General features: G+C 35.1%; 2 protein-coding genes across 5 annotated transcripts; one reads left to right on the forward strand and one right to left on the reverse strand.

The window, feature by feature from the left end:
* The first annotated feature begins 615 nt into the window (after positions 1 to 615).
* LOC108333967 (ubiquitin carboxyl-terminal hydrolase 15) lies at positions 616 to 9,666 on the forward strand. 4 transcript variants are annotated; one of them, XM_017569501.2, is made up of 14 exons: positions 616 to 735; positions 1,897 to 2,320; positions 2,879 to 3,308; positions 3,402 to 3,840; positions 3,989 to 4,155; positions 4,277 to 4,365; positions 4,745 to 4,830; positions 4,934 to 5,096; positions 5,261 to 5,384; positions 5,495 to 5,652; positions 5,815 to 5,899; positions 6,895 to 7,107; positions 8,162 to 8,223; positions 8,829 to 9,666. In XM_017569501.2, the coding sequence occupies exons 2-14, from the start codon at positions 2,034 to 2,036 to the stop codon at positions 9,463 to 9,465; spliced, it is 2,940 nt and encodes a 979-aa protein (XP_017424990.1). In that variant the 5' UTR covers positions 616 to 735; positions 1,897 to 2,033; the 3' UTR covers positions 9,466 to 9,666. The 4 variants fall into 4 exon arrangements, with proteins under 4 accessions (XP_017424990.1, XP_017424988.1, XP_017424989.1 ...); XM_017569499.2 differs by having other exon boundaries at positions 619 to 770; XM_017569500.2 differs by having other exon boundaries at positions 637 to 770; positions 1,865 to 2,320.
* A 676-nt stretch (positions 9,667 to 10,342) lies between these two features.
* Positions 10,343 to 11,630, reverse strand: LOC108333413 (uncharacterized). The gene is made up of 2 exons (XM_017568844.2): positions 11,281 to 11,630; positions 10,343 to 10,892 (listed from the first exon to the last, which is right to left on the reverse strand). Exons 1-2 carry the CDS (start codon positions 11,586 to 11,588, stop codon positions 10,472 to 10,474), a joined length of 729 nt encoding a protein of 242 aa, XP_017424333.1. The 5' UTR covers positions 11,589 to 11,630; the 3' UTR covers positions 10,343 to 10,471.
* Positions 11,631 to 11,889: the final 259 nt, after the last annotated feature.

The following is an 11,889-nucleotide window of genomic DNA, read 5'->3' on the forward strand; positions in this document are numbered from 1 at the left end:
GGTTGAATTTTTGAAAATCACTATAAAATAGAAAGTTAAAAAGTGAATTATATAATCAAAACAAGTATTCTTAATCAAGAACTTAGGTTGCCCAAAATAGCATATAATAAAGACTCATAAGTGGTCTTTCAAAATGAATCACATGATCTAGATCTGATTCATTTTTTTTCTCTTAATCAAAATGATGAAATATTGAAGCTACAATAATTACAACCACATGTTCCTAGGTACAAATTTTAACAATGATGTAAAAATTATTGTTTATTTCTTAGAATTTTTTTTCGCAATTTCCAAGTCCCTTACTACTGACATTGTAATATTCGGAGCAAGGACTGTCACGGCTCTGTCACATCACATGTCTCAGATAAAAAAAGTTGAATAAAATAATAATTTTTTTGTGACAATTCAAAATTCGACCACTCTGACCAACAATTATACTCATATTAATGCATCACCCGTACACGTGGCATCCTGACAAATCATTGGAACATCATCGGAGTGGGTCCCACACATTGATAGATGGTGGGCGAGCATTGTGACAATCAAGGGGTATGATGCTGCCAGGTGGCGGGTCCTTATGGAGCTTGGTGCTGAACAGGAACATAGTAGTGTTTCCAAAAATGTTAAAGAAAAGGGTAGTAAGGATGCCAAATTGTGAAGTGAAGAAGAAGGTGTGCTGAGAAGGGAATCAAGGAATCTTTTGAAGGGTGAAGAGAGCAAAGAGGTGAAGTGCTGGTGGGTTTTCCTCAGATTTCTTCTTGGTGTTGTGGGTATGTCCAAAGTTTTCAACTTACATTGTGTGGCATTGCTCGCTGGTGTTGATTTCATGTACTTGGTCTCAGATTGGAAAAAAACTACACTGTTCTTTGCTGGCTTTTGCTTCACTTTTTCTGAAAGTCTTGAAATTTTTGGGTTTATTTTTGCTGTTGATGTGTGGAACAGGGGATTTTTTTCCTCTTTCGTTTTATGAGGTTGAAATTTGTCTATGTAGAAAGAAAAAGTAATTAGGGTGGTTCAGGGGTTTCTTTTAGTGGAAGCATCTTTTTAGGTGGAGGGGTTTGTCCCATTCTCTCTATACAACTGTGGAATGTGGTTGTTCACTTGTTTGGTGGTGTTTTTCCCTAAATGGGTGTTTGTTGAATATAAAATTGGGGCAGTGGGCACACAAAGGTGAGGAGTTTTTAATATGTTCATTCCTTTGTTCTGTGTCATCATTGCTCTTTGACTGTTGACATCTATGTTTGTGTTAGAGAAGTGGTATCTAGTCTGTGCATTTGGTCTGGTTTTTGCATTGTTATGTTAAACGGGATGATGAACATGATAACTGTGTTGATGGCTGTTGAATTTCGTGCCAAACTTTAAAGCAATTGCCCTCTATTTCTTGAATTTTTTTTTCTTCTTTTATGTGGAAATTTAATGTTCAAGCAAAGTATGATGGCATTATATTTAAGATGAGTTTGGCTACTCCTTTTGACTGGGTTGTTTCTTTTCTGTAAAAGATTGAGCAAGCCTGGCTTACATTACACCATGCTGTAGTGTTATACAAGATAGGTGTTTAGGTTATTCAAAGAAGGATAGATTGACACTATGCACTTTTATTTTTTTTGGAATTAAATGAACTAATATAATTAATCTAAAGTCTTGGTTTCTCAATTGTATCTGAAAAGCAACATGATTGCAAACTTGAGGCATCTGTTCCTCCACTATAATGTACAGAGAATGCTGTAGTATAATATCTAAGGATATGCTTGGGTGTAAACTATGAATAAGGTTCATTTATAAGTCAATCAGTGAATGCCTTATGAGAGTGCTGAAAATTAGAGAACATTAATTTAGTATTTGATTTGTTATTGATAAACCTCAGACCACGAAATTTAAGTAGAGGACACTTGTCAGGTTTGAATGGTGGGGCATGTGTTATGCTGCACTTGAAGTTGCTGTTTACTCAGATTCCGTTTACTTGGACTTTTAGAGGATGATATCCTGATTAGTGATTTTGGGGGGAAACTGGACATGAGTATGCTTGTGGGGATATGCTCGAACCGCGAGAATCTGATATACCCGTTCTGTTTCTGGTCCTGGTTGTGCTTCCCTTGGTGGCTTACATCTTGCTTGGAAAATGGAGTGAAACTACTAAGAAGAGAGATAGAATAAATTTGCTTGCACATTTGGCTGCTGAAGAAGCTCTGAGAGCTGAAGAAATGGCTGTGGCTGATGTAATTCCTCCAGTGTCTGCTTCAAAAAATGAACATCATGAGTGTGCTAGGTGCTCTGCTCCAGCGAGAACTCGATGCTCCAAATGCAAATCTGTTAGATATTGGTAATTCTTTTAACTTATTTTAGCTGCTGACCTATTTTTTGTCTTCACTAATTTCTGTTGAATCATTGTTTGAATTCTTATCACAATATCTGCCTTGGGATTAAGCATACATGTCTGCTAGTTAGATTGAAATTTATACTACTCCAAATGAAGAAAACAGTACCTTAGGGGTTGCGCTCAATTAATTATGTGATGGGTTCTGATCGGTTTTCTCTATAGTTATTGGCCAGTGAATTGTGCTAGTTTTTAAATTGGTTGTGGCATTGGCAATTTGCTAATTGGGAACCTTTGTCAGAACAACTCTTTATGTTGATCTCTCCATGACATCTTGCTTAAGAGTTTTCTAGGGTTTAGCTAATGGAAATAAAGTGGAATGATCAAATTTTGTTGTTCCGATTTGGAAGAAGAATAAGTGAGACAGGTTTTATTGTAATCAATATTAAACAACTCTTCTATATGCTCTTTTATTAATTTCCTTCTATGACATGAATGTTGGGGAAAATATTGTGTTTGACCTTAAGATTATTTCTCAAAATTTGAGCTGTAAGTGGTTTGCAGTTCTGGAAATTGTCAAATAATCCATTGGAGGCTAGTTCACAAGCAGGAATGCCAGCAACTGGAACCTCATAAGTCAAGCTCATTTCCTATGGCTGTTTCAGTTGAGGAATTTGGTCATGGGAGTTATCTTTATGAAAATTTGAACAACCAGTTGTTATCTCCCACTTTGAAGCAGGCTTTAAGGGAGAGTGCACCTATGGACAATTTGATTCACCCTTTGGTTGCCACTGCTGCTCCTGCTACAGCTGATTTTCCCCTATTTAATAATTTTCAACCTTCCACCTTTGAACGAACTTCCCATAAACCCAACAGAGAAACACGGAGAAGAGATAATGGGTCTATATATGAATCTTCTATTGAATCTTCTGATTATAAAGCCACCAGTTCTCTCCCAAGTGTGGTATCAAAGGAGGCATTTATGAGACAGAAGGTTTACTTGTTTTACTTTGATATCCAATTGGCATATATTTTATAAATTAATCAATGCTAAATCTCTTATCATGATGCTTAAATGTTACTGCAGTCAAGAAATAGCAATGATTCTGAGTTGGAGGAAGAAGTTTCGAATGTCAATTCTGGTGGCTTTGGAGTTTACATTAACAGACTTGATGCATCAAGAACCACAATTCATGAGGATGAAAACCATCAAAATCAATATGGAAATGCATTTGTGACAAGAAACAAATATGGACGCCCAAATAGTGACAACATTGTAGATGAATTGCATACAGATATTGCCGCTAAAGGTGTAAATGTTGTCAAAGGGGGAAATTATCATTCTGAGGAAACAGCACAACACAAACGCTCTTCTGAAATGACAATCAAAGGAAGTGTGAAAGCTAAAAAAGCAATGCATACTCTCAAGACTAAATCTTCTAAATCACCAAAGTCAACATCAAAGATATCAACAGATTTTTGTTGCTCAGAAATAGAGAAGAAAGGAAAAACTACAGATGAACCAAGTTAGTGTTTAAGATATCTCTTTTCCATATTTGTTGTTTTAACGTCAATGTTTCCTATAACTTGAGTTCGGTATTGATTATAATTTAAGGTATTGGTCCTTTGTCGCTAGAATTCTTTTAAAATTAAAAATTTATTTTAATCATGCAGAAGTTGCTAGTATTAGTGATAGCATCCCTCTACATGGTAATGTTAGCAATGGAGCTGCTGGTACTGGAATTATGAAAATGATGGGCTTGAAGAAATCAACCAAACCCTGCCCTCCAGCTTCTACAGAAGGCATTGATGTAAAGTTCAAGAAGGTGAAGAAGATAAAGGTCAGATTTGGTAGATGCCTACAAATTTCAATTCCCTCTGTCCTACTTGAAACAATTTTCTATGGCCACAAATTAGAGAATGATGCCCTTACTACTAATTGGTGTCTTGATCATGTCTCAGATGTTGTTTCCTTATGATGAATTTGTAAAGATTTTCCAGAGTGATATATTTGGCATATGCCCCAGGGGCCTCTTAAATTGTGGGAACAGGTAATACTAGCACAATACAATAAAACTATAATTGTCATTTATGATAAAATAGAAAGAAATGTTGAATGTCTTACAGATTAATTAGTAGATAAATCTTCACTTTTTGTCATTTCTCAAGTGGTGCTATATCTTATGCAACAATTAGATTATTCACTATTATTATAATTATGGTGGTTACAACAAAAGTTTTGAAGGAGGGGAAGTCTTCCCGTTTCAAGGTTACTTTTGTATGTGAACTGTCTCAATTTACCTTTTGTTTTCATATTGCTTGAATTTCGAAAAATGAGGCCCGATTTACTTGGAGATAAAGTTTTGGGAAAATCTATTTATGGTCCTTTTCTGGTATATTCTGAACTTTATTCATCTCTTTATTTTGCAGTTGCTATGCGAATGCTGTTTTGCAGTGCCTAACTTCTACAAAGCCTTTAGTCGTCTATCTGCTTTATAGATCTCACTCAAAAGCCTGTATTTACATTCTCTCCTATCTTTTAACTGAGACAAAAGTCAAGACTATATTTTCTTTTAAGGAAATTTTTTTAATGTTGTCTTATTTTTCATTGAATGCCAGGTTGTGCTAAAGATTGGTGTCTCATGTGTGAGTTAGAGCAACACATAATTATTTTAAGAGAAAACGGGGCTCCTCTATCCCCTAGTAGGATACTCTGGCATATGCGGAGCATTAACTGTCAAATGGGGGAAGGAAGTCAAGAAGATGCCCATGAATTTTTAAGGTCTTTTGAGATATCTTACTTAAGTTTTTAGAATTATTAACTAATATAGTTACTTTGTTTTCCTCTCAACGCACACAATCAAACACTAATTTCCTTGATATTTGGCTTGTTATTTCTATGCTGAATGCTTAGTAAATGATAAATTAAATGCATTGCTTATATAGGCTTCTAATTGCATCAATGCAATCTATATGCCTGGAGGGACTTGGTGGTGAGAAAAAGGTTGATCCTAGACTACAAGAAACAACTTTCATACAACATGCTTTTGGTGGTCGTCTTCAATCCAAGGTTTGTGTCCCCTCATACCACTTTCTCTTACTTTTTTGTTCCCTCTGTTTAGTCTGCTGTGATCTTAGTATTACATTTTTTTGATGGCCTTGTTGAATTTATTACTACAGGTTAAGTGTTTGAATTGTAATCATGAATCGGAAAGGTATGAAAACATTATGGACTTGACGCTGGAGATTTTGGGTTGGGTTGAGTCACTTGAAGATGCGCTAACTCAGTTTACTTCCCCTGAAGATTTGGATGGAGAGAATATGTACAGATGTGGAAGGTATAATTATCTAACTTATTTCTGTTCTGTTACTATTGTGTGGTTCAGTTGGTTAATAAATTATTAAAGAAGGTGAGGAGAGTGAGAACAAGAAAAAGCATAGTTAGAATTTCACTTCCAATTTAAGAAACTCTCACCTCTTTTTTGTACATTTTGAATTAGGTGCACAGCATATGTACGAGCTAGAAAGCAACTGAGCATACATGAGGCTCCTAACATCTTGACTATAGTTTTGAAGAGATTTCAGGTATCTTATTGCTCTTTTAAGGTTGTTCTCTATTTCTATTCCTCTTTTGCTTGCTTGGCAAGCTTGCTTTATTGTTTGTCTCGCTCTCATTTTGCTACTTATGGGTTGGTTGGTGTTATAGTCATTCGCTTTCTAGATCAAGGTTGGTTACTCAATGAATGGACATATTGTAAAGTAAAAGCATTACTAACACATATATTTATGTGTATATAATATATATATATATATATATATATATATATATATATATATATATATATATATATATATATATATATTTGTATTATATTTTGTGGAATTGTCGTATTTTCGTTTGTGAATGGGTGGGTTTGGCCAATTTCCACAGACCCTTTCAAAAACAAGTTTTAAATGGTATGGAAGAAGAAAAGAGCCAACCCTTTTGACAATACGTTTTAAAGGGTATGGAATGATAGAGGTTAAGGATCTGTTGGAATGAAGTTCTTGCTATTCTTTGGTGCTGATAATTGGAGGCGGATGCTTGAATTTTTCAAGGTGTTTAGGAATTTTGGCTTCTTTAGGAGTGTTGGGGAGTTTATTATGGCTGGCATTTCTGGGTGCTTAGCTCATGGACTTTGTAAACTTTGTCTTTTTGGATTTTAGAGGCTAACATTATTACTACCCATGCTATACATAGTCTTCAAAATTTGCTTATTTAATTGTTCTTATTTTTAGTACAATGTCTTAATATGATTTATCTCAAGATCTTAGGTTAATGTCACTTATTAATAACTCTAAAGATGAAAAACATCACACTAATATGGTCACCGACAATTTGTGAGGTTACATAAGCATATATCTGCAAGCCATTGTTGAGTTTCTTGAAACTAACAGCCTTAAATTATTACATATTTGTAGTTCATTTCATAATTACTGTTTTTTGGATGTTATACTTTAAATACCTGATTATGTTTCAAATTCCCTCAGTTTCTTTCTATATATTGACTCTTCGGAATATCTTGTTTCTGTATCATCAGGAAGGAAGATATGGGAAAATTAATAAGTGTATAACTTTTCCCGAAATGCTGGATATGATTCCTTTCATGACTGGGACGGGTGATATCCCACCACTTTACATGCTTTATGCTGTTGTTGTGCACCTGGACACACTAAATGCATCTTTCTCTGGACACTATGTTTCATATGTAAAAGATCTGCAAGGCAATTGGTTCAGGATAGATGACACTGAGGTATTGCATTCTTTCTCTACCTAGGGTTTCTTCATTTCAAAGGGCTTTCCTTTTGTAACAAATCTGTTATTCTGAACGGTCTTTTCTTACCCTTTTACCGCTCCCCCTATTATCTAATTGACCTCCTTTAATTAGTAATTGTTCTAACTATCTCTGACCAATTCTGCCTTTTGTCCGACTTTCTAACTGGAGCTTTTGACATTAGCTCATAATAGTTAAACAGAACTTCAACTTCAGACTCTTCTGTTGAATTCTTTCTTTCTTGACTATTGATATCATTTGTACTGAAAGACGTATTGCTATGATGATGAGTATGTTGCATTTCCATCGGACCTAGGGAAGTAAACAAACTACAGATATTTATTTTTAGTCGTATTATATGATGTTTCATACTAATAATCTGCTCAAATGTTTGTAATTCATTCAGTTTTCTGTGTTTCTGATAGGATATAATGTGTGTACGATAGAAGGAAACAGATTAAGAAATTGATAGGATCTAAGGTAAGATGATAGAAGGAAGAGGAAATGAGAGCGTTAGGAAAGGCGGGATGGAGGTTTTGTATAAATAGAGTTCTATTCAGTGTTAGAGGGGAGTTAGTCATATTCTTTCGTATAGACAGGTCTTGGACCTTGTGAGGGGGGTTAGGCTCCCGTTAGATGGAGGGAGGTTATACTCCTAGATACGGATTGTATGCTACTTTTGTTGATGAAAATACAGATAATTCATTCTTTTCCAATTGTTTTTCTTGCTGTGATTGTGTGAGTGAGTTGTCATCGTTAGGTTTCATACTCAGGAACCTAACAGAAATAGTGTTAGTTAGGTTGTTAGGGTGAGTGAGGTTTCTTTTATATAGTGGGAGGGTCCTGGTATGTAGGGGGACTTTTGGATTAATTTTGTAGTTTGAGCTTTGGCTCTTTGTGAAAGGGAAACCCTTGGAGGAGAGAGTGCTCTCCTATTTTTTGTGGTCTTTTCAGTCTATACCATACAGAATATTACTCTTCTTTCTCTTTCCAATTCTGGTTTCCTAACAGTTTCTCTTTTTGCATTTAACAGGTTCAGCCTGTGCTAATTAATCAGGTCATGTCAGAAGGAGCATATATCTTATTCTACATGAGGTAGAGATTTAGATGGTGGCACAGTTATTGTCATTTTATCTGAGTACATTGGCATTTAATATACTCATTCTGATTAATTTGGTTCTATTGTTGTATTTACAAGTGTTACCTTTTGAGAAAATTACCCTCCTTTGTCAATAAAAGAAAGAAAAATTAAAAATGTCAATTCAAGCTAAAGATGAAAGTATCTAGGTGGGTTTGATTTTGGATCTTATTATTTAATCTTATTTCCTCCATTTACTTTGGGTTGTTATCTAATGAAGCCAGACTTGCAGTATAAAAGAAGGCTTGAAAGTTAATTAGATTGATCATATTCTAGCATTCTGTTGCTGCATAAATGTTACTTGTTTTAAGTTCACATAAGAATGCATGCATAAATGTTACTTGTTTTACGTTCACATAATAATGCATGCATAAATATTACTAGTTTTAAGTTCACGTAAGAATTCTGTTTTTTTACCTATTCTTCCTTAATCTGGTATACCATCATATTACTATGAATTGTGATCTTGGTCCATTCATTATGGATGTCTGTGCATCTTTCTGTCATTGCATGTCTGTACACATGCTTTCTTCAGGCTCTAAAACCGTTGAATTGTTGGTAGGTCTTGTCCCCGTCCTCCATTAGAACATACTGGGAAAGCCACACAACAATCAGTTTTTGATGCTTCAAAGCACAATCCAATGGAAAAGCCTAAACCTGGACATGGCAGGCAGGGCAGCCAGTTTTTTGTACCAGAGTCATCACCCAATGGCAGGCCAGAAATGGTGACTCGCATTGTTGACACCACTAATGGCTTCCTTAGAAAGAGCACCAATAGGAATGCCCTGCCAGTGACACAGACTTATGCTGAAAACGTCAAGCATGAGTTTTCAGACGCCACATCTAGCGACTGGTCCCTTTTCACAAGCTCAGATGAAGCTTCTTTCACAACTGAGAGCACCAGGGACTCCTTCAGCACTGTAGACTATGGTGATTCATGCAACATGGATCCAATTTCATCTATCTTCAACTACACCCCAGAAAAGTCCTATATGAAGTTTTCACATAGTAGACCAGTTACCAGGGTCTTCCCTGAAAAGGGTCATGTTGAACAAATACAGAGAATTGATCAGTCTAAAAGGGCCAGCCATTCTTCTTCAAATGAACATCCTCCAAATGGGAATTGTGGCATGTATGTATATTATGGGAGTAATCCTGTGTGTGGTATTACCCGGACTTCTAGTCAGTGTGAATTTTAGTCCTTGGAAATCCTAACTTATTGAACTGATTATTAGATGCTGTAGGTGTTGTGCCTCAAAGTTTTCAATATTTAGTTGATTGAGGCATATAGTTCTTTTAAGCACAGATGTATTTTATTTTTGTTTTTATTGATAATTGTAAAGATGACAGCATCGTTCCTTGGTTTATCTATTAATCCACCAAAGTCTTTTCCTAGGGCTTTCACTGTTCCATTTTTGAGATTTGAAATTTTTTCTATAATAATTTTAATAATTTCCGGAGCCATGCTCACTAGGCATGTTAATGTGCGTTTAGGATGCATTATAATATTTGTAACATTAGGGAATACTTCAATTATTATATAACTCAATAAAACTCATTTTTAATTGCTTCACACTTTACGAGAAATTCTTGTACGCACTCAAGTATAGATTACACCAAACCGTGGATTATGTATCACTATTTAAATGATCATAGGAGTTTGTATCATACAATTATTTTCTATTTATATAGATAATGGGACCGATGTTGACTGGTGTAGGTTTCGGAACTTGTGCAAACAAGATTTCTACAATCTATTTGTAAAATACTGGTTTTTGAGTTGACCAAGGCTAAAAAAATTACACCTTTAATTCATGGCATGCTAATGAGCTTGTTGCCTTGATATCCTTCTGGAACAATTTCAGGAAGCACACTGAGGTTTTTACGCCTACTGTTTAAAAGTTTTAGTCTCATCAATTGATACAGAAAAAATATTGTATTAGCCCATTATGAATGTTCAAAATGACCTTAATAGTGCATATCCTTCTGCTGAAACCATCATTTTTTGTTTTAAATGAAAATCTAAATACACAATAAAGGTAGCAATCCAAAACACTTCAATTTAAAGGCATTGCCTGAGCAAAATGTTTAAAACTTTATTATAACAATCTCAGACTCAGCGATACTACAATCTGTGATATGCTCAGTTTTCTTTTATAAAGTTACAAGCTATGTAATGTGGTGAAAAGGGTTCTCTCACAGATTTCACATTGCATGCCGTTCACTTTCCATTTCAAACAAGAGCCATATCTCATTCACCCTATTATCATATTCAAGAGGGTCATTGTACTGTGCCACAGTGTAAACAGAAGCATGACCATCTCTATGGCTTTTATCAATGGCACCTGACCAATCAGTGCCTGCAATACTAGCTAGCAAGGCAGAGGCTTCCACCTCAACATTTGAATCGTTTACATATCCACCAAACTGTCTTGCTGCTACGTACACATTTTTCCATCTTTGGACATGGAGACCCTTTGCAGGGGGAGGATTTGCTTGGTTCTCTTTTGGCACAAGAAAGCTCACAACAAATGAGGATTTACTTGGTGAAACTTCTGTGATCACAGGCGCTGTCATCTCAATTTTTTGTTTCCAGTCGTTATTGCCTTGAATATAGTCAAATAGACTGCATGTGCAAAAAACAAAAGGGGTACTCAAGCTCAATTAGATCTTTGAATGACTTGAACCAACAGCGCCATAAGCACTTGTTGAAATCTCTTTGCAATGATATGAACTTAAGAATTTTGTTTGAGTTTTCGAAAGTGAGTTATGGCTAAGGTTAAACTCTTCCATACTTATATTAATTCAAAATGCATTTATTCGCTTATAAGATAATCCAAAAACATCTAAAAGAAATTATCAAACTCAAATTCTCAATCTATTTGAAAAGTCCCATTTACCAACTATATATGAACACAAAAGAGACCCAGTACCAGGTGTTACTGTTATACTATTATTAAACATAGCAAGAAAACACTCATCAGAAATTCATGTCAAAGAAAGAAACTAATTACCTTCTGAAGCCAGTTCTTGTAGCTTGAACAAGAGAAATGTCTTGAATGGAAGAAGTTGACTTCCAAACAGTTGAATTATTGTAGTGGCGGATTTCATAGCCATCGCCCATTTCAATCACATCATGGTTGGGGCACTCAATGCGTTTGCATGTTGGAGGAATTGTCCCTCTCACAGCATTTTGGTGGCTATGAGAACTCACACCAGAGATTGAAAGTAAGAGAAGAAAACTGAAGAGAGATAAGAACTTCAGCGTGATGATGGTACTTACAGCCATGGCTAGAGTTGCAGAATGTTGGAGATGCAACATGTTCTACTTTTTACTGTTCTCATTATGTGGCTACAAAGCAACAACGTTTGATGTTCACACATTTACAATGGAATGTTTCTTTCTAGAACATTCATTTACATGTAGAGAAATTAAAGAAAGTAATTTATTGAAAAACAATAAATAAATTAATGCAGCCATGATTTGTTTTTATACATGGTTGATTAATATCAAAAACTGAGTTTTTATAAATTAGATTGTGTTTTGATATATTTATAGTAATATATAAAGAAATGTAAATTTCCGTAAATATTTCTCTATTTAATTATTTTTTACAATTTTA

This window comes from Vigna angularis, chromosome 11 (genome assembly GCF_016808095.1).
Source record: "Vigna angularis cultivar LongXiaoDou No.4 chromosome 11, ASM1680809v1, whole genome shotgun sequence".
Lineage (NCBI taxonomy): Eukaryota > Viridiplantae > Streptophyta > Magnoliopsida > Fabales > Fabaceae > Vigna > Vigna angularis.

Excerpts from the sequence above, each read along its gene's own strand:
- LOC108333413 (XM_017568844.2), bottom strand. The coding sequence starts at position 11,588 with ATGTTGCATCTCCAACATTCTGCAACTCTAGCCATGGCTGTAAGTACC. Across the intron at positions 10,893-11,280 it reads ACAAGAACTGGCTTCAGAAG|TCTATTTGACTATATTCAAG; the intron begins GTAATTAGTTTC and ends TTGCACATGCAG.
- LOC108333967 (XM_017569501.2), top strand. The coding sequence starts at position 2,034 with ATGCTCGAACCGCGAGAATCTGATATACCCGTTCTGTTTCTGGTCCTG. Across the intron at positions 4,156-4,276 it reads AGAAGGTGAAGAAGATAAAG|ATGTTGTTTCCTTATGATGA; the intron begins GTCAGATTTGGT and ends ATCATGTCTCAG. Across the intron at positions 4,831-4,933 it reads TAGATCTCACTCAAAAGCCT|GTTGTGCTAAAGATTGGTGT; the intron begins GTATTTACATTC and ends ATTGAATGCCAG.